This window comes from Aptenodytes patagonicus, chromosome 10 (assembly GCF_965638725.1).
Source record: "Aptenodytes patagonicus chromosome 10, bAptPat1.pri.cur, whole genome shotgun sequence".
In the NCBI taxonomy this organism is placed as follows: domain Eukaryota; kingdom Metazoa; phylum Chordata; class Aves; order Sphenisciformes; family Spheniscidae; genus Aptenodytes; species Aptenodytes patagonicus.
Window position 1 is genome coordinate 8932714 of NC_134958.1, and position 24335 is coordinate 8957048.

At 39.2% G+C, this 24335-nt stretch overlaps 1 protein-coding gene across 2 annotated transcripts in view; it reads left to right on the forward strand.

Moving 5' to 3' along the window:
* The window catches only part of MCTP2 (multiple C2 and transmembrane domain containing 2), a 107943-nt gene that overhangs the window by 64613 nt on the left and 18995 nt on the right, over positions 1 to 24335 (forward strand). For both annotated transcript variants that reach the window (XM_076347985.1, XM_076347986.1), the window contains one exon: positions 21810 to 21932. In XM_076347985.1, coding sequence (XP_076204100.1) covers positions 21810 to 21932 — 123 coding nt within the window. The remainder of the gene's footprint in view (positions 1 to 21809; positions 21933 to 24335) is intronic.

Genomic DNA, 24335 nt, shown 5'->3' on the forward strand with positions numbered 1-24335 from the left:
CCTGGAGGTATTTAAAAGACGTGTAGATGAGGCACTTAGGGACATGGTTTAGTGGGCATGGTGGTGTTGGGTCGACAGTTGGACTCGATGATCTTAGAGGTCTTTTCCAACCTTAATGATTCTCTGATTCTCTGATTCTATTTGTGAGATCATCAGAGCATGGCAATAGGTGAGGATGCGGTATCTTACACCTTCCTGTTTTAGTCTTCATTATAGTGCACCTCCCTCCCCATTAGTGCTTACAGCTCACGTGTGTGCCAAGGACATTAGCTGCTACTTCTGGGTGCGCAGGACAAAAAGAGGGACAGATAAAGAGGGAGGAAACAGAGGACAGCACAGGCAGGACACAAGTGAATGAGAAAAATGCTATCACCATGTTTTCTCATTTATAACATACATCATCCCAAGCTAAATTTCTTTATTAGTTTGTAATGGTGAGAGGAGACAATCCAAGAACGTGTGAGTAGATTAATTTTTTTTATGCTATAAAAATGAAATCACATTTTTCATCAGCATTCTGCGATTTTAATCTGATGACTTTTAACCTGACTTAATTGTATAGGTACAGAGGAGACTGATTGGGCCTGCTCAGGCACAAGTAAAATCAGAAATTTTTCAGGTTTAGAGCTTTGGAAAGAGGGTTGAAAGGGAGGTGAGGTGAAAAGCAAAATTTCACTTTTGGTGTTATTTGCCCTGTGCACAGAGGGTTTGGTGCAAATTGTGTTACACGTTCTAGAAAAAACATCCTGGGTCGGAGGAAAGAGTCACACGTAGGTTTTCTGGTTTCTTTATAGTGTACATTTCATCGTCGGTCTGGTGTGAAAAATGGACACACATGTTTGTGCCTGGGAATATCAGGAATATTCCCACGTGTGGAAAATGTTGCCTGTAGAGTTAATAGTGTTCATATACTGGGGGAGATCTTAAAAGACTGTGTGTGTTCTCCTCCATCAATTCAGGATTTGGGAGGATTTGTAGATTTTTAAGATCAAAAAGCTCTTCAGGCATTCTACTCTGCTTTATTTAATTTTGATATAGTTATCTCTGTATTCAAGCCGAGATGTTGCATTTTGACTGAAACATGCCTCTCAAAAAGGTCTTTACTTTGAGGATACCCAGAGATGTAGTTTAGTACATCCCTGTATGGTTCTGCTAGCGTGCCTGACACTATCCATATCCTACCCTGGACAACTTGCTCCCAGTTTCCAGGGTGAATGTTGTGGTTTTTAGCCTGGTCTTCATCACTCCTTCCTCTTGTCACACCCTTCTCCATTGAGACATCACTTCCACGCTGCGTTACTGGTGTTCAAAAAGCTGGAGCTGCGTGGCGAAATGTGCCTAGGGGAATGTCTGCTCACAAGTCATGTTGTATATCCGTGTGATTATAAGCTGCTTGTTTTTCCCACTCGTGCATATAAAAACTTGTGTTCTTACCTTTCTGATGCACTTTTAAACTGAATTCCTGGTCCTTCCTTCCACATGCAAACACTCACTGCCTGCTCTGCTCCCTCTTTGTCCCTGGTCATGGAAGTTAAGTCCATAATAACTGAATCATTCTTACTGTACAATATGTATTTTAAAAATATTTTAAAAGTTAATTTTAGTCACAGAATGATTTTCATGAGGAATTATGCATCATTGCACATTGTGCTTGTGATTTTATACAACATAATTACACCTTCTATTGACAGTTTTCTCTGCATTAACGGTAATTATGTCATTTAATGAAATTACAGTAATTGCATTAAAAAAACCCTATAATCTGGTGCAAATTAAAAGGATATATTGACTGCAATTTTTACTATCATGTATTTTTTTTTTAAAGTTTGCATGATAGTTGCAAGAGACATTGACAGGATCAGGCAAACGATGGGAAACCAGCCACCATAGCACCTCCGGTGTGACTGGCAGTACTCGCTGCTGATTTGCTTCAGGGTCCCTGCACACTCACCCATGCCAGCATACTTCATTTTTACTGGCAGCATGTCCTGCTATATCAGGTTTAGGCTTCTTGCTAATCAAGGCTGCTGCCAGGGTGGGTACAGGTGGGAGCTATTTTTCAGGCTCAGCCCTAGCTGGCAGCCTGGGTCAGCCGGAGAAGGAATGCAGCATGCACAGGCAGTATTTATTTATTTTGCAGTGACATTGTAGCGTGTCTGATAATTATTTTATGATGGGTTAGTACTGGGAGGAAAGGAAGGAATATGTGGTGGTGCAACGTAACGTCTTAGAAATGTGGAGTTTCTGGTCAAACTGACTGCAGTTATTTAATGGTGGGCAGCTGGGAAAATGACAGGCGTGGGATCATTTTGGAGCAGTTTCGGCTTCCCAAAAAGCCAGCTGATGCAAGAGTGGGGAAGCCCTGGGATTTCTGGATGCCCAGCAGAGCTGGGTGGGGGTTGTGGATGCAGCAGGAAACCCAAACTTAAGCTTTTGAGCTCCTTGCTGCAGAGGTGAGATTTTGGCACTCTTCTCCATTAAGATCTCCAAAGCTTTTTAAATCCAGAGAGAGCCGGAGGATGCCCCATTTTTTTGGTGCTGGCCTCTTGGGCTGTGGGAACTGGAGGCCCGAGGAGTCACAGGGCAAGCTGGGTGAGGCTGCATGTATGTGCATTACTGTGCCAGTTTGCTTCAGTCCTAATCTGGGATAGGAGAGAGAGGTTAGACTCTGCAGCCCATGAACTTCTGGGCATCTCTGCTGCGTGTGCCATTTAACACGCTGCCACTTAAGCTTGCGATATGGGAGCTGGATCTGAGCCCAGTTAAACTCATCTCATAGACCAACCATCTTAGACATGAACAATTTTTAATCGCTGTTGACCTGGGCTATATTTATACTGATGACCTACAGGCAAAAGGCCATTAGCTTGTTGACAGTGTCCTCTAAAATTGCTAATTGCGTATCAGTAAGAGGGAAATGTTCTTTTCCCTTAGGAAAGATGTTTGTTAACTCAAAATCTAAGCCTTCTGGAGTTTACTTGGGGTAAATTTTTCATTCTGCATGTGGACAAGTGTCTCCTGCATGTTATGGTTAGACTTTCCCAAGCAAAACACAAAATGTTCCAGTCCTGTTTGTTCTAAGCATAATTCAGCCCTGAACATGACAACAATATACGGGTAAAACATCCAATTTAACTCGTGCATTGTTTTGCAACACAGTGATTCTCCCCCCCCCCTTGATGGGACGGGAATTATAGATCAATAAAGGGAAATTCTTGGGGCAGAAGTTCAAGAAGGAACACGAAGAATCTATGGAGAAGGGAGACCAGTAACAGCTATGAAATCCAAACAATTTAGGATAGAGACAGCGTCACTAAGCATCTCTTGGACCTCTGACCAACCAAGCAGAGGATAGACGATAATTTTCACTGAGACTTCGCTCGTGGTTTACCAGTAGATGGTAATAATTCACTTTTCTATAGAGTGGGGAAGGAAGATGTGTTCTCACGTGAGCTTCCCTAAAATCTTTCTTATTTTCCTCATGAATTGTCCGCTAATTGTGAACAAGCAGTTCCCCGATACAAAGCACAAACCACCCCGCCATGACAACATGTGTAACTGATGAGAAGGGTATAGTCTCTCCCCCCCCCCCCCCCCTTTTTTTTTTTCATCCTCATAGCTAAAGACAAAATATAAATCATTGTTCCCAAACTATTCGGGAACAGCATTAAAGCAATGGTAGATTGAAATGTCTCCACATTAAAAGCTAAATAAAATGAATAGATGTAATCCTAAAGAGAGAAGAATGAGTATTCTTCAAACACTGAATAGGGAACTTGGAAAAAGAAAAAGCTTAAAAAAAAGAAAAAAGTATTAATGCAAAAGAGATGGTCTTTACTTCTGCTTTACTGTAGAGCTTTTGCTAAGGGCTTTTCTCAGCTCATTTGCAGCTTGTGTTTTGCTACAGTCTTAAAGAAGCAGTCGGCAAAGGGACGAATGCAGTTCCTATTTAAATAGAGGAGCTGTAAAATAACAGTTTGGTACAAAAATTTGTTCATATTTAAGGCGAGAGCTAGTGCTAGAGGAGCAGTGAAAGGCAGGGTTTCGGGAATTTGATCTGGTAAGTAATTCTTTAGAGCCCCTAATATTTCCTCCCTTCTTTCCCTCTGTAAATCACTGGCAAAGGCACATCTTTAAAATTATCGTCTTGAACTCTGGTGAAAAGGCTGGATCAGAGGTATGTTTTTATTTTGAGCTATTATAGCCCAGTAAAAGCATTTTCCTAATGATGGAGGAAATGTTTACATCCCGCTTCCTCCACACAGCTCATGGCAGTGCCTGTGAAAATTCACCATTTGTGCACGCAGAGCTGTTAGGAGCACGTTACCTCACACATGCAAGTAACTGCTGAGACGAGAAACAGGCTTCTCTAGACAATTAAAGGAGATGGTTTTACCCTTCTCCCAGCAATTTTTACATTTCCAGTATTATTCTTCTTCGGTTGAGGGGAATACGATTTAAGTTTGAGATTCCAGGCTTTGCTTTGCTGCAGCATTTAAAATTCCTGGAATAGCAACAGTGATATTGATGATGCCGAGAGACACACAGCAAAGTAAACACATGTTATTTCCAGCTCTTTCAAAAATGTAAGAACAAACAAGGACAACGTTAATAGGGAAATAACCACTTAGAAGCTTGACAACATGATAAATAAGATTTAAAAAGCAAAGTTGGAAGCTTTGGAGTCGGGGTGAGATGGAGCTGAGCAGAGACCAGTACAAATAGCCTTTTTAACTTCAAAAAGGATAGATGGTCTTATGTTTCCAGCTCAGGGGTTTTGGGGATTTGCTTTTTACCAGTGAAATGTTCCAAAATAAAAATAAAAACAAAATCGTATTTTGCATCTGAGGAGTTAATATTAATTTCCTGCGGGCCTGCTTAAAAAGGCACTTAACCTGTATAGAGAGTCCCTTGCTTTTGGGGTTGGGGAGCTTCCTCTTAATTTAAATCTATGCTGCGCTCATATTTTTGAGCAATAGTAGTGCTTTCTGTGTCGTGTACTCAAAACTTGCATGCATCACATAGGCACGATTCCCTCGCACGTGGTAATGACAGACCCAAATCCCTGCCTCTCAGTCTTTAATTGCATTACGTTGTTTTTACTTAGTGATAAAGCCTTTTAATACCTTGGTGGTGTGTGTTAAACTTTATAGTCAAAGTATTCAGGTAAAAGTCCAGATCTGCTGGAGGATAAGCCTCTGTACAGCTGGTCAGCAGGAATGTGTACACAGGCATCCAGTAAAGGATTAAGGCAATGAGAAAGAAGTTCAGCTTTGTTATAGTATATAGATATAGCCTTAAAAGGTGCCTGCGTTAAGGTATGTGTAGCTATCTAGCTATCTGTCTGTCTCCACAACTGGATTAGAAATACGTAGTTTTCATCTGTTTGGCTATCTAATGACAGCCCACAAAGCCAAGCCCAAATGTGCAAACATTTTATCTAATAAAAAAAAAAAAAAAAGCCACTGAAAAAGGGCTCTTTATAGCTAAAACCTGAACTAAATGCATCAGCAAACAGTTCTGACTGGCTTTCTGCTCGAGTTGTGACCTGTTGGAGAACTCTGCTCGGCGCTTGCATTTCCAGCTAATTTGATATTGCCTTTTTTTTTTTTGTGGTCGAAGCTTTGTCATTTGTTTCGAAACTGTCATTTTTATTAGTCTCCCTGGCTGATCTTTTTGGGCTCTCGTCAGGTGGTGTATGTTCTCCATTGTCTGCCTGGTCTTGGCAAGCTGTAGGTCCTTTTATTGCCATATGACGTGGGCGTGCTTGCAGCAGTAGCCTGTAATTATACCCACCACAGGTGACAGTTACAAGAGAGCTTTGGTAATAATTTTAGCTGCCTGATCTGATGTTTATGAAGAGCGAACCCTCTTTGTGGTCTGGCTGGAGTTTGCTATATTGTTTTGTACTTTAGCTGTTTGATTTATGAAGCCCATTTTTTTTTTTTTCCCTAATATATAACGTCTTGTGTCTTTTGAAGTTCTGAAGTTTTGTGAGAGATTATTGTTGATCTTTATGCCGTTTTGTACATTTTCTATTTATTTTTGCATATCTTGTATTTATTTTGCTTTGTCCGGCAGGGTAAAATTGTACTCTTGCTCGTTGTTGGTTTTATTTGTATATTTAACATTGCTGAACTCCTGTTTCTAACCACACATTAGCAGATATGCTGTGTTCTCCTAGCTGTGAGACTAATCACAGATTAGCATTTAATTACGGTTTTTTTTGTCTTTGACTATTTAACGGTTTTATGAAAAAACAAATTCAATATCCTTGGAAGGCAGCACTGGTTCCTTTACTTGCAGTGGAATTGCAAAACTTGCATATGCCAAGGTGAATTTAGCTCACGATTCTTACAGTTACCTTACAAATCTACATCCCGATGTTAGGAATTTGCTCCAAAAAATGTGGGAAAGACTGAAGTGCACACTGCCTGAAAGCTGGCTTTTCTCTTGTGGTGTATTTCTTTTTCCAGTTTTAGATTCTTTAGAGGAACTCCAGATCAAGTATCTTGAGCACCTTCTGAATTTGTGAGAAAGCAGTAATTTGTAATTCTTATCAATTGACTGGTAGGTTGAAAACCAAGAGGAATTTATTTGTAACCATTTGCTAGCTTATCTGGTCCTAAAGAAACGATATTCCGTATCAGGATCCAGTCACTTTTTTTTTCCCCCCAATTTGCCTGTTGCCTTTCCTGAAAGTTCACTTTATTCATAGATTAGAAATTGCATAAACAAAGATGAAATTAATATTCTAAGTTTAATGAATGCTGCATCTGTGTGGGACTCATTAAACAGGAGCATGAGAGAGAAGCTACTTACCCACCACTATTGGAAATACCAGAATTTGAGAAGCTTATGTGTAAAATTCCCAAAGTCTGGCACGGATTTGCACTATGCAAGCTGTAAGGAAAAAGGTATACAGCTCAGCCCAAACTAAAAAAAAAAAGGTAGGAAACCCGTGGTATCTATTATGAAAAAGGTATGTATTAGGAAGTGAAATTGTCATTGAAAGTAAAAAATTCCTTTACTTTCTTAGTATGTGCTTTTTTTCCCCCAGAACCCCAGGTGTATTGATTTTCTTTCAGTCAGGATCTGCTTGGTTTTGTCTCATTATTCACATTACTTTGACCTGGTACCTCTTAGAAAGTACTTTAAAGCACTTAATAGTCATCATCTACAATCTTTCTGTAAAACTATCTCCCTTGTCATTGGTGGAGCAACCCTGTCAGTATTTTGTGGGGTTTTTTTTCTTTTTTTTTTAATTTTTAAGAAGGCAAATCCTTTATTTTTAACACAGATGTAAGCTTAGAACAGTGCATTGCCTTGAAACATATAGGCAGTTTTTATTCTTCTAAAATGAGGGAATAAGTAGAGACATGTCTGTAGGTGGTTTAAATCACTGTAACTCCATTAACTTCAGGAAACCTATGTCATTTAACATCAGTTAAAAATCTCCATCCTCGTTTTGGGGCAAATCCTGTGTGAACACGAGTAGCAGGTTTTCTGAAGAGGAGGAAAATCCTGTAGGTGGCGATGGACCCTCGTGAATGAGCCAGCTCTGGCACTCAGGCTTTTGTCAGATTTTTCTGGCAGGTTTTCTTTCTCTTGCTTGAACTATTTTATTTTTAATTTAATTCACCCGTTCTCTCAGCGCTAATCTAACACTAGTTGCAGAAATCTTGACAACTGGAAGAAATTTCCTATTTGAAGGTAATGCAACAATTTGGTTTTATGATGGAGACAGATGCACCTTGAGGGGTTTCTCTTAAAGCATTCTACTTGTGGGGCTTTTTCTTATTTAAAAAAAAAGGGGGGGGAAAGAGTTGGATCCTTTACAAGATCTGAAATAAAAGGGGATTAGTACAGAAGCTACAGAGCAAATACATTTTTTTAAAAGCCTGTTCTCTTTTAGTTTTACTTTTCATCACTGGCAACTAAGATGTGCTTTGAACTTAGAGGTTAGTCTTAAGCAACCAGGAAGTTCTCAGGTTGTTTAAGGATAGCAATAAGAATAAAAATACCCTAAATCAGAATACATCCCTTCCGTTTTTTCAGCGTTCATTGGAAAATAAAGCTGGAGCAATGGGATAACTACAAAATCTCAGAAATCTGATTTTAAAAAAATCTGTACTATTAATTATTAATAAATTTGACTACTGCCACAGTAAAGGATTACACTGGTACCGTTAGCATCAACAGTTTTGATAACTTCCCCCACCACTTCATGAAAATTAAATCTATTAGTCTGAATTGTGACATCCACGCTGCAGTCAAACTTAGCTTGGTTTCAGGTGTTTTGGTTTTAAAGGCAGTGCTGTGATTTTTGAGAAGTGTTAATAAATATGTAAAACATGTAGTGTGTTGTCCTAGTCTAATACGCTGATTTATTTTAGCCTTAACATTACCCATGTAAAGTCAGCATGTTTACTGAAAGATGAGTGTCATATGCGAGCAAAAGTCTGCACTAAACCAGCCTTTATTTACTCTACTAGCTCAGGTTCCAGAACTTTCTACTTGCTTTTTGGGAGAAGTCGCTGTCTTCTGTACTTTCCTTCAGCTTTCATCTTTTAATGGAACAGAGGAGCTGCACAGCTCTGTATCAAAGCCAATTGTCAACTTTCATTAGATGTATTCTATTGTTTGTTCAGATTAGAAATAACTGCATTACACTTTGACTTTGAAGGCTTGTTTGTTTTTAAATATACTAGGTATACGTGACCTTTTTTGTCATTTGTGATGCACTTGGCTTGACAAATTTGAGATACCCATTTAAACAGGAGCAAAAACTATTTGTAATGCAGGTACTTCACGAAAGGCACTATTTGAGGGTCTAGAAAGTAAAACAAAATCGTGCAGCTAATACAAAGTCTTAATAGAGTCATATAAAGTATTGCTAGCTAGCACTGTACCTCAAATACATTGCATGGAGGGGGAAAAACCCCCACTGCTTAGTGAGACTGCAGCACCCCTTATTTAGCAGTGGGTGGGAATCCAGTTAGTTGCTTTTAAAACCCCATTATGCATTGTCCATATGAGAACTGTTCAGACATGGCCTCTGTCAAAACATGATGGCAAGGAAGTCTAATTCCATTTAAAAAATGCACTAAGCAAATTTTCTTTAAAATGTTTAGAATATTAAATGGAAAATGCATAATTGATACAGTGATACTAGCTTTTTTGTTTTTTATGTCTTTTTTTTTGCTGAACATGCCCATCAGGAATTAGATGATGACTTGTTCTAGCAGTTAAGAAAACTTCCCCAGATACTTCCATGTATACATTTGGGAAAATTATTTGCAATGATATATTTCAATTTCCTTAATAAACTAGAACTGTCTTCCTAATTCCCTTCCCCTCAAGTCCCTCCATGGGGGTTAAGAAATGAAGTATTTTGAAATTACGATCAGATAACTGTTTCTATGAATAAAAACCTAATCTATGGGTTTTTTTAAAAAATAGATTTATATTCCAAAGCTGGGAAATAAACAGTGGTGGTAGAAAGGAAATATGAGATTAATAAAAATGAAGACATTTTGCAGAGCTACTCTGGATTGTTTTAATTTTTTTCTTTTTTGTTTTTTTTTTTGTTTTCTTTTTTCTGGGAAGTAGTACTTCTGTAACAGCGTGCATTGCAATGGCTTTCCTGCTTTCTATTTTAAAAGTTGTATGAACACTAGCAGAGATCGAGGTCCTTTAGTGCCCAGTGAATACTGTCTTACACACTGATACCTACAGTAACACATACAGAGTGACTATGAGATCAAATGCTCTGGTTAAAAAGCCTTAGGGAAGCATTATGTGTCTGAGGTCTGATCTATTGTCTGGGAGGTCGGAGAGTGTTAATGCACTCTGCAAAGATTAGTCTCCCTCTCTAATTGCTCCAACACTTCCTTAAAGGATTTAAACAGTCAGGAAAGGTGATGCTCCTTGTCAATTTTTGTCTTCTGACAGCCGTTGAAGTTTATCTGTCTTTCCGCGGAGACCAGTAGATCACGTAAACCAGGCAATGTCAAAAGCATGAACCCTGAATTAGGACTGAGAGCAACGAATGCCATTATTTACAACTTCGTTATTTCAGCTTTTAAAAACTTTAAGGGTTGGGGACCAGATCGCTCTTACATGCCATTCCATTTACATCTGGTGATGAGAACTCCCAAAGTCCCACGAAAAGTTTAACTCGCTGAGTCTGATGAAAGGTCACCCTTTCAATTCTGAAGTGGATCAGATTGGCTGCATCCCTTAGAGCATGGCTGGTGCTTCCCCACCGCATCTCTGCCGTACCGAGTCGGTACGTGTAACAGCCACTGCTGTTGTATGCAGTACTGCTTATTTATCTAACTGCAGTGCTAAATCCGAGTTACTGTGAGGCACTCTTTGCTATTTACCCAAAAATTTGCCTTTCCCTCACTAAGTCTAAGTACTTGATTTCCCTTAGTTCATAGAGCCTAAATCATGTATTAAAAAAAAACCCCGTTCAAAAATCTGGTAAAGCTCATGCAGGAAAGTTTTTCTGCTGCTTAACCAGCATGTCCACGCTGGCAAGTACCTGACCCCCATCACTGGTTTTACAAAGCAAAACAGAAATTTGCCCAATGGATCAGAACCACTTAAAAGAACCAGATTGTTATTTTGCAGCCTAGCTATTTGAAAATCAGCACCAAATAGTTCTTACTGCTGGTTTAGAGGACTATCCTATTAGAATGGCTTACGTTTGCAAAGGATGCTTCTTTTGCTTGGAAAAGCACTTTAAGAGCAAGGGATGGAAAAAAAGGTGAATGTTACTGAGAAAGGAAGAGCACGGCTCAACGCCAGGAGAATTTGGAAGATTTAATATTTCTGCAACAAGGCTATGGTATCCTCACGTTGACAGTAGGGTAACATTATTGTAATGAGAGTGGCATTTGACCCATCTTTTTAAGAATGTCTGTTCCTGTTTCACAGACAGATGTGAGTGTGTCCTGTTCCACTGCAGCTCACACAACACGACAGGTCCTGCCCAACAGAGTGTCATCCTGTAGTTATTTTTTCTGGTGGATCAGAAGCTTTTTAATTTGAGATAGTGTCTGTGTTTTTGCTAGTCTTGCAGCATCTAAATGTGTTGGTGTATATAATCTATTTCACACATATAAGTGTATAAATATGACCTATATAAATATACATACATTTAATGCCTCTTTTCTAGACTCTGAGCAGATGACTAATACAGCTGTTCAAAGGAGAAAAGGATTTTTTCTTTCCCTTTTTTTTTTTTTTTTTAAAAAGCCCTCTTGGCTCTGAATCGGAAATTGAGGAGCAGAATTCATCAAGTGTATTCTGATCGTTCTCACATGGGTAGTTCCTCCTTCCCTTCCTGCATAGCATGTTCCTTTGCACTGTTGCTATATTACATGAAATGTTTCATCTGTATATAAAAATTAAAAATTCAAACAAAAATCTGGCCCACATGAAGAACAGGCCCTTTGGGCATATGGTTCATTATGCATATTCGTTTAATTACTAAAACACTTGGGATGTCTCCACTGCCCTTGCTTTCAACTTGTAAAGTTGGATCTGTTCTGCAGCACAGAATATGTTGAACAGGCATGTGTCATAAAGGACTTCAGTTTTCTCCTGCTTAAAACTCCGTATAATGTTCTTGGCTGGATTGTTAGAATTTACTGAATATTAGTTCAATCCACTGCATCAAAACAGCAGTTCGGGATCTCTTTGCCCTTAATACCTTCTCTAACCCCAAAAAGGCAAATTTTACAGTGGTTAGTTCAGAGTTGTGTTTAGTATCGAAGTAACGTGAGACTAAGGATTTAGATTTCAGGCACATTTCCACAAAGCACCTAAAGTCGCATGTTGAAGCTGTGTAACTTTTATTAGCTAAGAAGGGATTGCTGTGATAGTGTGACTTTAATTGATTTTCAGGGCAAACAGGTGGTGATGGTTTAGGCATCCCCTAGTCTCCTGCCATTCCTAATTTGGAGCTGCACATATAATAGCTTTATTAAAATAAACAATCTTCTGGCTTTAGTTTTGCCTGAACAGCTGCCTGAAATTGCAAGTGTCTTGCAACTTTTTTTTTTTTTTTTTTAGATTGTTCTGTATTTTGGAAAGCAAGATGCTATAGGTCTGCTAGTGGAAAATCTCTATTACACAGTCATGCTGTCAATACTTAGGATTTTTTTGTGTCGCTGCTGTTGTTGCTAACTTACAATAGTAACATATTTAGGGTATAATTACAGTAAGTGTCCCAGTCATCTTCATCCGTTTGTTCTGTAATGCAGCAATTTTGCCACACTGCAGATTATGAACCTGCTGAAATTGTCTGTGTGTTGTAATCACTCTCGCTGTTCGCGGTGTCCAGTGTGTGTGTGAGGTGTGGGGAGGGCTGGGGTTCAATTACGATTTTTGCTCTCCTCTTGCCTGTGGGAAATGGGTCTCAGGTAGATTAAGAGACCTTCTGAGCTCCGGCACAGGGCTGTGGTGGGGAATCCCGTGTACAGCATAAGGAAAGAGAATAATCTGAAATTCTTTGCTGGAAAGGATGTCATCTTACTGCTTTATATGTGCTTTATAGCTGGTTTTAGATTTCTGGTTTTGTGATCTGGGTTTACTGGGATTTTTTTATTTTTAATTTTTTCAATTTAATTTTTTTGCTCCTTCTGCTCTGTTTCAGTCTGGAAACATTTCTTTAGGACTGGAGGTGTTGGAAAAGAGGGTACCAGATAGTTTTGCAGCATTAGTGTGTACAAGCGTCTATTTCTCATTTATGTGGGTTTACTGAAATCTGATTTTTTTTTTCATGCCATAGTTGGAGACTGCGAAGGCAGTAACCTTATGTGCGATCCTCCTGCCACTGAACGCCGAATTAAGTCTAATTAAGCATACTTGCTTTATTAGAGAGCCCTTTTTCCTTTACTCATTCAGCTCTAATACACACTATGAACGTGAAGGAGGAAGTCATTAGAGTAGTTTAAACATATCATTTAAGCCTCCCATTTGCTACCAATTGTAGCCCAGTGTTGAGAGCCCAAAGTTAAAGAACACTTCCACCAAATACTCTTTCCACTCGCTGTACAATTACGTCACCATCTGACCCTCACTGCTAATGTTTCTCACAATGTTAACAAATATGTCTCCAAAGTAAGTGGACGTTTATCAGCTCAGCTAATGATAAATTTTTTCATGACCCTTTTAAGGTGTTCACCTTATCCAGAATAAATAAAATTAACCTACATTTTTGCCTCCTTTTAAATAGCACAGATATTTTTTTCTGACACTTTTTGGAAGAATTATTTACTATTAAGAACAGGCTTTTAACTTGCATAATGCCTGTCTTCCCTGCAAATAGATCATAACTTTCTGTATGAGAGTAATTCCAAAACTATGACCCTGCTGATAAACCAAAATATTAGAGATAAAAACGACCATTTAATTTAGCTATGATACAAACCAACAGATTTTCTTTTTTTTTTTTTTGGGTATACCACCCCCCCTTTGTTTTAGGATCTTCCCCCATTGCCTTTGCCTGTGATAGTTACCCCTTTAGAAATAGCATACAGATTTATTCCCCTGACCCACTCCCAGCGGATTACACCAAAAGATAGAAAACTGTTGTAATATTTTTTCCGTTTTTTCAATTTTAAGCTTTATTGCTTGAGGGTCTTAACTGTATTTTACTTGGCACAGGAAATGTAAAATACGTTAGATAAAAGCATGAGGGAAAAATTAGACCAGTCAGCATGCTAGCAAACAGCTATTTCTTCAGTGTCTGCAGTCTAAAAGGATTTGAAGTCTTTTACTGTAAAACTGTTGTACGTACATAAATGCAGAACCCAAAACTTGCGGTGTTGTAGTTGGTTTTGTTTTGATTAACCTCTTTTGGGGTTAGGGATAAAGAGAAAGTAGAAACCGCAAGAAAACTGTATAGAGGCACCCTGTTAGACTTGCGGTGGGCTGTTAGGCTTTGGGGTTTAAATGTATGTGTCTTAAAGGACAAAGACGACACCCCCAGACACACACCTTTTTGTGCTGAAAATTGTCATCCACACTAATTTGATGGATAATCTTCAAATATCTGGAATGCGATGTATAAATCTTAACTTACAAACTTAACAGGTGATAAGTTCAGTGAAATAAACTTGAACCAAGCAGCTCTTCCCTGACCCCTCATTAAAGAAAGATCTCTAAGGCTCTTGTTTTTCAATTTCCTAGCTGGCTAATCTCATTAATGTAACCAAAATAATTAAAATAAAGGAAAACCCTCACTTTTTAGTTGGTTTGATTTTATTTTCTTGTTATTTATTGTTATGAATGAAGAATAAATCTATTGAACGTGCTAATGATAAAAGTAATTCAGGATCAGAGTGCAGACATTTTGTAAGTGGTTGCAGTCTTAAGCGTAGCATCCCAACCTTCCCTGATGAAGTTACCAATGGCAGTGTCCCAAGAGGATGCTGGAGAACAGATTGTAATATTGTCAACTCTTCTGATTTCGCTGTGACTTTTGCACAATAACATGCTTTTTCTTAAGGCGCCATTTCTTAGAGTCCTGTGATTGAACATGAATCACAGCTTTCATTTAAAACACAAATGAGTTTCTACTTCCTAGCAGCAGCAAAGAAAATTAGATCCCCCTGAAGAGTCTAAACCAGACAGTGATAAAAAAGGCCCTAACACATATTGACTTAAACAGTATGAGATTTTTTGGATGTTCTTCAGGGATTTTTTTGTTGGTTGTTTTATGTCTTATTTTGTTGGGAGTGGGGGACATCGGGGGTTTTTTTCTTTTCTTTTTGAATGTTCAAACTGGTGTTAAAATTGTGACCCTGATGAGTGTAGTTCCTATCCTCCTGCCTCCTTCCTTCGAAGGCTTTATTCTATCACTCCTGTTCCTTGTCGCATCCTCACACTATAAATTGTCAAGCACAAATTGGGCCTCTTGGGTTTTCCACCCCTTAATTTCATCCTGGGCCACTTTCTCAGCAAGCTGCAGCTGGGACGAGCAGGGATGGGACACGTGGGTATGGCAGCAGGACATGGCTTTGAAGCTGTGTCATTTAGCCTACTGTCGTGGTTTAACTTCAGCTGGCAAGTGAGCACCACGCAGCCGCTTGCTCACTCACTCGCTCCCCACCCCACCCTGGTGGGATGGGGGAGAGAATCAGAAGAGTAAAAGTGAGAAAACTCATGGGTTGAGATAAGAACAGTTTAATAATTGAAATAAAATAAAGTAAAATAGTAATAATAATAATAGTAGAAGACTATACAAAGCAAGTGATGCACGATGCAATTGCTCACCACCTGCCAACCGATGCCCAGCCAGTCCCCGAGCAGCAGTCGCTGCCCCCTGGCCAACTGAGCATGACGTCCCATGGTATGGAATATCCCTTTGGCCAGTTTGGGTCAGCTGTCCTGGCTGTGCCCCCTCCCAGCTTCTTGTGCACCTCTTTGCTGGTAGAGTATGGGAAGCTGAAAAGTCCTTGACTAGTGTAAGCACTGCTTAGCAACAACCAAAACATCAGTGTGTTATGACATTATTCTCATGCTAAATCCAAAACATAGCACTGTACCAGCTACTAGGAAGAGAATTAACTCTATCCCAGCCGAAACCAGGACACCTACGCAGGCAACTGAGGTGGGCAAACGTGGCCATGTTGTTTCTGTTACCCAAAGCATCTTCTGAAAAAAAATCAGGTAGATCTACATGGTAGCAAATTGTACAAACATATCCTTTATTCCTACTTCTCAATTCTGCACAGTCATGCGTGTAATAAAGACTGAGTTATTTTGGGGCAAAATTTGATATTTTGGTTTGGCTTTGGGGTGTTCAGGTAGATTTTCTTGTGTGTCTTTGTTTTTAGATTCCAATTGTGTTTGTGCTTGCAACAGAGAGCTTGCGTAGAAGAGCTAAGCTTTTTGCCTGTGATACACCCTTAAAAAATTAGTAACTTGTATGCTGATGCGTGGAGCAATGCAGAGATAATTTGCAATATGGCATAAATATTTAAAGACCTCTATTCCTTCAGGTCATTTTTGATTTTGGTCATCGCTGTTCAATACAGCACACGTTTCATACCACTGTTGAGATGCTCTGCGTTCTTTTGCTGGGGACACAAAAAGCAAATTGAATCTCAAGTAAATAGGTTTCTTCTGACAGTGCCGGTTTATTTAAGCATAATTTCTCTTCCTGCCACGTTCTTCGTTACTGCATCGCAATGAGGGAGCGAGTCTGCTCGTAACCGACCCCTCCTTGAGCACCAGCTGGGTGGCTATGAAGTGGCATAGGAGCGTTCTCAGCTGAGCATGGCACGGTGAGAGAGCGTCATACGGAGAGTATTAGTAAGAGAGATTCTGGAGTGCATCTTTGGAAGAGGATCTGTTCTTAAAAAAAGAAAAAAAAAATCTTTGGGAGAGGGACTTTAGTGGGAAATACATGCTACGTGACCGCCTCAACCTTTATTTGCCATGCCCTGAGGTGGGGCTATATTAGACTAATTTCCATAATTGTTATAGACGTCTCTTTTTAAGATTCTCACTAGTCCAATGCACAACCCAGCCCAAGAGTGCAAGCCTCGTTACTGCACTTACATCAGGCTGAGCCCACACCGGGTACCCTAATTTCTGTTAGCGTGGGCTCAACACCACTGTGTTCGTGCATCCATATTGCCCGTATCTGGAAGAGGTACCTCTGCATGTACAGATATATATATACACACGTATGCATGAATATCTTGCTCTATGTTGAGTGTGTTCACTCCCTCCTCTACTCTTTTACTCTCCCTTTCTAAGGGCAGGAATAAGTATCTGTCAGAAATAATTTGTTGTCGACAGGCTTATTGCCTCCAAGGGATTCAAATGCCCTTTTGGGGAGCCAGTATCTTATGTTATTGGCTAATATCCTGTATTTTGTTAGGGGCAGAGGGACTGAAAGCTTAAAAAAAATGCTAGAGAGTTTGTCCCTGAATATTTAGCTGCAGAAATTTCTCCTCTTTTATAGAGTCCATTTGTGTGTACATGGCAACTTGAGGCTCCATAACCCGGAGATAAGTTAAAAATATGTAATTCTTCTCCCCTGTAAATAAAAGGGAGCATGTCTTTGTCTCAGATAAAAATCAGTGTTTTGATTTAGTTCAAAACATAACTTGGACATTCACAACAGCATCAGCTCAAGTTTTTCTCCTGACTTCATGAATTGTATAGACCATGTATGTAAATTGCAAGGAAACTTTTGACAAAGCTGTTAGTAGTTTAGAGTTCAGTTAAATTGTGTGTGGTTTTGAAACTAGTTTCGAATAATATTTTTCACAGCTCTGCTGATGAGGCATTTCATTAGCATCGGAGCCTACGCTGGCTGAGAAAGTAACCTTTTACCATAGGTTCCTTGCATGCATTTAATCTCCTTTCACTTTTATTTTTTCCATCTGATGGAATGTATCCCTCTCCTTCTCCCATCACTGTTGTTTTCCAAGAATTATTCTGGCACACGACACAGCATCTTTTACTTCTCCACAAAGACTTACCAGGTCAAAAAGAGCCTGTTTTTTAGAGTTAAAAACATTATAATTGCTGTGTAGAAAAATTACACAGAAAATCTTATCTAATGCTAGGTTTCTAAACCTCTTAAAACTGTTCTATCCCATGACTGTGGGTTTGCTGGTGACAAATCTTTTATGGGCATACTTTAGTAGACACCCGTCTAAAATCTGTTCTTAATAGTCAGATTCTAAATTGGAACCAGAGGGGCAGAAAAAACAGATTTGAAACGTGTTTCTAAGGGTTTGTTTTTACTTTCAGTTGAGACTGCCTTCTCTCATCTTTTGTACTGCTGTCAAAAGGGCCACTCTCATGGTTGTTCAAACTCCATGCTTCTTGACAGGAACAGTTGGACCCCTCTTCAATGATTTTCAGATGAAACGGCTTCCAAACCTCCAGAGCATTAACTTGTAGTTATTAGGCCCTTTGAAATAGCAACACATTAATCAGCTGAAATCAAGTGGTCCTTTCTCCAAGGCTGTGATATTGCTGTTCTCTTCTAGGTAGAACCCTAGTCTAAATATAAGTTTCAAGAGCTCTTTTTTTTTTTTCCTCTAGATATGTCTATCTCATTTCTGTTTCTGTTTCGATCATTGTTTTATAATGCTGTGAAATAAATTGCTCAGTTCTATAATAGGCTTTTGTACTCTCAAGCTGCATTAAAAGTAGTAACACAGAAAGCTAGCTTTCACTTGTTTGACTTTTTTTTTTTTTTAAAGAAATTGGCTACTGTCCTTTTAACTTCTCTCATGCACAGTATGAAGCCCAGAAGAAAAGGTGTCAATGATGTAATGGATTATATCTGACAGAACTTAGTCTAACGATGATGTGAAATATTGTGAAAAAAGTGTGATTTGTTAAAACCAGATCACTTGAAACGGTGGCTTGGATTCTGTCCCTGACTTCTGTGATATTGAGCAAGTGATCTGAACCTGTTAATGAATTCCCTTACCAGCCTACGTATTAGGCAAAAGACAGACTAGGGATTACAAGAAATCAAGAAGATATTGTTCCTTTTAATGGCCATTGTATACATCAGCAGCTGAACCATTCCCGAGTTTTGGCAAAAGGTGTTGCTAAGAAAATAATTTAGGGAGGATAATGCAGGAGCTTCTCCCAGGCATAAGGAATCACTGGGGAGAAAATAAAAACATGCGTGATTGAGAACCTTTTAATTTGAGAAGTGTGCGTCTATATCACAGGGCTGCTGATGCTGTAGTCAGTGTCAGGGAGCTGCATGAGAGTTGATAAAATAGGACATGGGCCTGTTTGGGAACTGCTTTGAAAGCTGATGCTGCAGAACTACTCAAAAGGCTGTTAGAATGCAGAAATATTTCTATTCGCTTTATAAACGCCCTCAGAACTTTTATTATGTACTGTATGTTCACAGCAATAATTTCCCATACCTCTGAGGCTAAATAATTTCTGAATAGCTAAATGAATTTGTCTTGTGTCTGTGTTGTGTCACAGCGATGAAAGTTCCTTCTGCTGCCTCGGTAGCAGTAAAGCAACTCTTCTTAAGGGGATGTGGGAGCTCTATCAAAGCATTACTGTCTGAGTTATAACTCAGCAACCGATTAACCAGTCAGCATTAGAAAGGAAGTGACAGTATGCCTCAGCTGTCAGTTGAGACTACAGTGAGATTTTGTAATTACGTTTTAAGTTTTATTTAAGGTCTGAAACTTAATGATACACAAAATGTACTGTTGGATCTAAAATCACCAAGGTCTTGATTTTGTATCTTGCCTAAATGACCTGTGATTGCAAGGTTGTATTATACTTGCAACTGAGCAGAGTGATGTTCATATAGGATGGTGACAGATGCACTAAATTTGGTTCGTCCTGCAATTGAATGAATGAATGAAGAGAGGTTCTTCAAGAGCTTCATTGACTCCTGTAGGACCTTGCCTAGCTGACTGCCGGTGGAGTCTTTTTGCTGTGTTAAGAGAAGACTTGAGTTTGCTAATACCCCAGGGAGATGATGTAAATGCAAGCTCCTCCAACAGGCTGAAGCAAATGTTTTGAATTAATACCTGGCAATGTGAATTTCCATGAAGGAGTTCACATAAGGATCAGATGTATATTTATATGCGTGTGTCTATTTTTATCTGTCTATATATACCTGGGATAGATATCTGTATAGATATGTACAATAATAGGTCCTTGTTCTTTAGAGTGACATTTGAGGTAGGACAGGAGCTGGTATCACCTTCACTTTGTCTTACAAAGCAAGTAGAGATTCATCCAAGAGAGTTGGAATAGCTTCAGAGGAACTTGTTCGGGTTAGAACTTTTCATTTATGGAAGACTTTTTAGCTTGGAATATCACAGTTTTTGAAGTCTTTATTAGCTAAAGCCATGCAAGGCTCCTGTAAGACAGATCAAGTACCGTGCCTTCTTGGCCAGGATTCTTGTGTTTCTGTTGCCTTGCTTACACATGAAATGTGGCTGTTGGAATCGTTATCACTTCTAATTTTTTAGTATGTTGAAAAGCAGGCTCAAAAAGGAGGGGGGAAAAAAAAAAAAAAGCAAAACCAAATCCTCTTCTACGTTCCTATGCTGCAAATCAATTGTATGGGGATATATTGTCTGGATGTCAGCCCATTTTATAAATGAATATATCTCAAAGATTGCTTTACTGGCCTACGAATGCCAAGAACAGGATGACAGTCTAATTCCTTGCATAGCAACAGCTAACATGAAATCAGGTTCACTCTAGAAAACGCAACTGCTGTTTGGGCAGGGTTATGGATACAGTCATTGCGTCTTGCTTTATGTTTGGCCCCTGGTAGATATTAACTGGCCATTTGTCTGATGTCCGACAAGTCTTTTTGTTGAAAGTTACAACAGCTGCTGTTTTGTAGGGGTATAAATTCTCACCCCACTGAAAGCAGTGGGAAGTACTGCTTTGGTACAGTGTGGTTAGACTTTCAAGTCCATAACGCAAAATACATTGCCATAAATATCCCATTCTGCAAGTGCCAATGTTGCCTTTATATGTAGTGTCTGACGGGCCAAGGATGAAGGGGGGTAGAGATTTAGCTTTCTGATCACCCATAGAGTTTTCCCTTTGTTGCAGTTTGAGATACATTAACTGGACCTGACTCATTTTCACCTACCTGTATTATTCTAAAAATGGGATTTTTGTTTCTGTTCATTCCAGGTTCCTTTTGGGGTGTGTGTGCGTGTAAATCAGATAAATGTGTTTGTGCCTTGTCTTTAAAGGAAATTGTTTAAAATAGCTTCAAGTTATGACCAGCATTAGGCAGTTCTGGAGACACTATGTATGAGTAGAAAAGGAAATGGGATCACAACACTCATTTTATGGCAATTCTGGATTTAGTTTATTAACTTTGCATTGCCAACCACTCCAAGTTTGGAGTCCATTCAGGTATCGTTGGTAATTGTAAGATAGGATTGCAGTTTGGCTTGGTATCATTTGTTTTTAAAAATCCTAAGTGCTTTTTAAATCCCCATCATGTTAGGTGCATGTTTTGCTGATCCAGTTTGCAGAACAGAACTTCAAAATCTGGCTTCTGATCTTGGTATTAGTGGATTTTGTCAGATACCACTCCAAACGCACAAACTCATACCGTTCCTGGGCAGAGAGACTCCAAGCAACCAGGGAAATCGGAATATGCTGTGCTGAAAAATGGCAAGGGTATGGGAATGGAGACGAGGCTTACTGGATCCCTTTCCAAAATAATGCATCACATGCAACCTAGAGCCTTGCCTCCTGGAAGGTCATGGTCCTTTCTCTGTGCTGCTATGCCAAGAACATAGGTGGATTAATGGTGAAGATGTATTTGCTGATCATCACCTGTGGAGTGACAAGGGAGCTGGATGGCTCCTGTTGCACAAGAGGAAGAAACTCTCCTCTAGCCGGTGAAAGACCCCCTGGCAATTAGCGTTTGATGAAGTGGAGCAGGTTTACCTCTACAAGTGGGTCTGTTATGCACTAGCACTAAGGACAAAGGGCTTTCAGGCTTGAGGGGGTCCCAGGAAGGAGTGAATAAAGCCTTCGGACTAACCTGATGTTCATGGCCTTGTACTTCACCAGATACAGGGGAGGAGAAGCTAACAAATGGCAGCCTAATAGATTTAAACAGAATAGAAAGAGAGCATGCTCTGCCAGCAGATTTTCTTGACCAAAATAATAATATGAATGAGGTTAACAGAGATTCAAGGATGAACGTACATAGGGATAATGACTGAAAGGCTTTCTGTATGTCTTTCTCTTTAAACACTTGTATGTATTCCTTTCTGCTGCTTTATTTCTCCCAGGTATTTGTGGTCACCGTCTGGAGCGTGGAACTGTACATGCTGCCCCTGGCTCTGCTGGTGCTCTTTGCATACAACTTCTCCCTCATCAAAACAGGGAAGGTCAACAACACCCAAGATGCCCAGGCAAGTAAAGTAGCAGGAACATTTCTGGCAGCCCCAGCTTGAATTTGCCCTTGAGCAAAATGTCATGCATTTTAATGGTATTAAGCTAGTTGTGTGGCTAAACAACATTTTTATTTCGAAGTTACTGAAAAGAAACCTCAACCCTCTCGATTTTCATGATTCAATTCAAGCAATAAACCATTCCGAGTAGTAGGAGAAGACGATGAGAGTGTGTAGGAGGGGGATTTCACTTACTAAATAACTACAAACGTTTTTAACTAAGTTGAATTAAGAAAGATTTACAAAGCAACAAGTTCCTAAAACCCATGCCCCTACTGCTCTTACACTTTGCATCACACTGATGATTCGTGATTCACAGAAGTAGTCAATAGAAGCTGAAAGAGAAGTTAGTAGTTTTTAAACTTTGTCCTGTGATCTGAGACTTTAAGAAGCCCTTATTCCTCCTCCCCACCCCCCACTTTTAAATGACAAATGCTTTTTTCCCCAGAAATTTAGCCTTCAGTTTTTTAACTTGATCTGGGAGAAAAAAAGATTGAAATACAAAAATAATTACAAGATGTGTGGCAAAGTGCTACTGTTGGGGTATGAAATGCTGTTTGATGTTGACCACTGACTTTACTTACATAACAATGGTAATTACAGTTAGAAATGAGAGTAAATTCATGGATGTCCATAATATCCTGTTTTTAAATGTGTAGTAAGTACAGTAATGAAATATAGGCTGAATTATAGCTTCTTTCTAACTTTTGATAAAAAGATGATTGACATTTGTATCCATAAAGAATACCTTTACCTAAACGAATCAAATGGATTTTATACAAAGAAATAATGTCCCAGAATTAAAAAGGTCAATAGCTGGTTTATTCGTTTTAGCGAGAAAAGTTGCTCCTAGTTCAGTTTTCATCCATTCCCAAGTGGAAAGATTGTTAGAAAATAGGGAAAGTTGCATTATCCAAACCAGGACATAGACTTGATTTGAGAACAAATGGTAAAAGAAATGCTTTTCTCCAATTTCAGCCAAGTCCAGAATAGTGTAGAAAGATAATTGTGTGTCTTCAGTGCCTACTTTATTTCATCAAGCAAATGAGAACTTCCCATGTGGGAGAATCCCAAGCAAACAGGTGTTTTTTTTTTTTAATACAAAAGACGATATAAAATAGTAACTTGCCCAGGAAAAAATACACAGAGAATGCCTTCCAGCACCCATCACTCATCCTGTAGTGAGTTTGTTGCATGTTCAAGTGAGGAGAGTCTCACGTAAGTCAGCAAAATTGAGCAGTACATCATTTAGGTGGATACTACAAAAAGGCTGTATCTGAAAATACAGGTTAATTGTAGTAATACTGAAGAAAGGTCCATCAGAAAGCTGGCCCTTTTCCTGTCACACGTCCTGCGAACAATGCAATGCCATGAAATTCAGGGGTGCGTTTTGCATAAGCAAAGTTACACATCTGCCTAAGTGCTTTGCAGGATTGGGATCATATGGAACAAGTAGTCAAAGTGCCTTTAATATTACCTGATTTCTTTTTTATGTGTGTCTATTATTCTAACCATCTGTAGGTCAAAAATAGACAATCAGGTGCTACCCCATGTCACATCTGTCCTGCAGATGAGAAAAGGTTTTCTTCAAAATACCGATGCTTTTTACACAGTCATTTATTTATTTTTCGCTTCTTCAGACCTTGGTTGCATGTGTACTACCTTTGGTTTTTGTGTGCCAGCATGCATGTTTCATGTATATAGCGGAATGCGAGCAACAGTCTTTGCAAAAGTGGACCTCAAATTCTCTCTGATTTCTGTGCTATAAAATGGGAATAACAGTATTAACCTTGTACGCATGATCCAATTGCCAGGAGGCTAAATTTGTGAATACTGGTAAAATGGTTTATGATTTACAGATGGGGAGCTTCTATAGAAATGTAAACCATGATCAGTGTTAATTCAGCTCCTCGAGGTATTCCAGAGAGCCAAAGAGTAAATCTGGGTATCTAAGCTCTCAGTACTTTCTGCATACTAGATGCAACTGCTTTGCTAAGGAAAACAAACAAACAAACAAAACCAACTCCTCAAAACTTCCAAATCCAAAACATCTTTTATTGTGATTCTTCACATTCTTTGCATGTTTGCTGTATTTAAGCTTGAATTAAACAATTCAAATGTACCTATTAAATAACCAAGAAAAACTTGGAGGACCCTGTTAAAGGCTCAGCTTATTAAATACCTGAATTGAAAGCGAAGTGCTCCTAATTTCAAGGCTTAGCCAAGTCTTTTGTTTTCTCCCCTACCTGTCAGCGTAGAAGTTAAAGGGAGGAAATAATGCTGCATAGAAATCTGACTGTGATTCGTGAGGTTGATTATGTTCATACTAATGTATTTTCTAAAGTCTAATGTTTCAGTAATGGC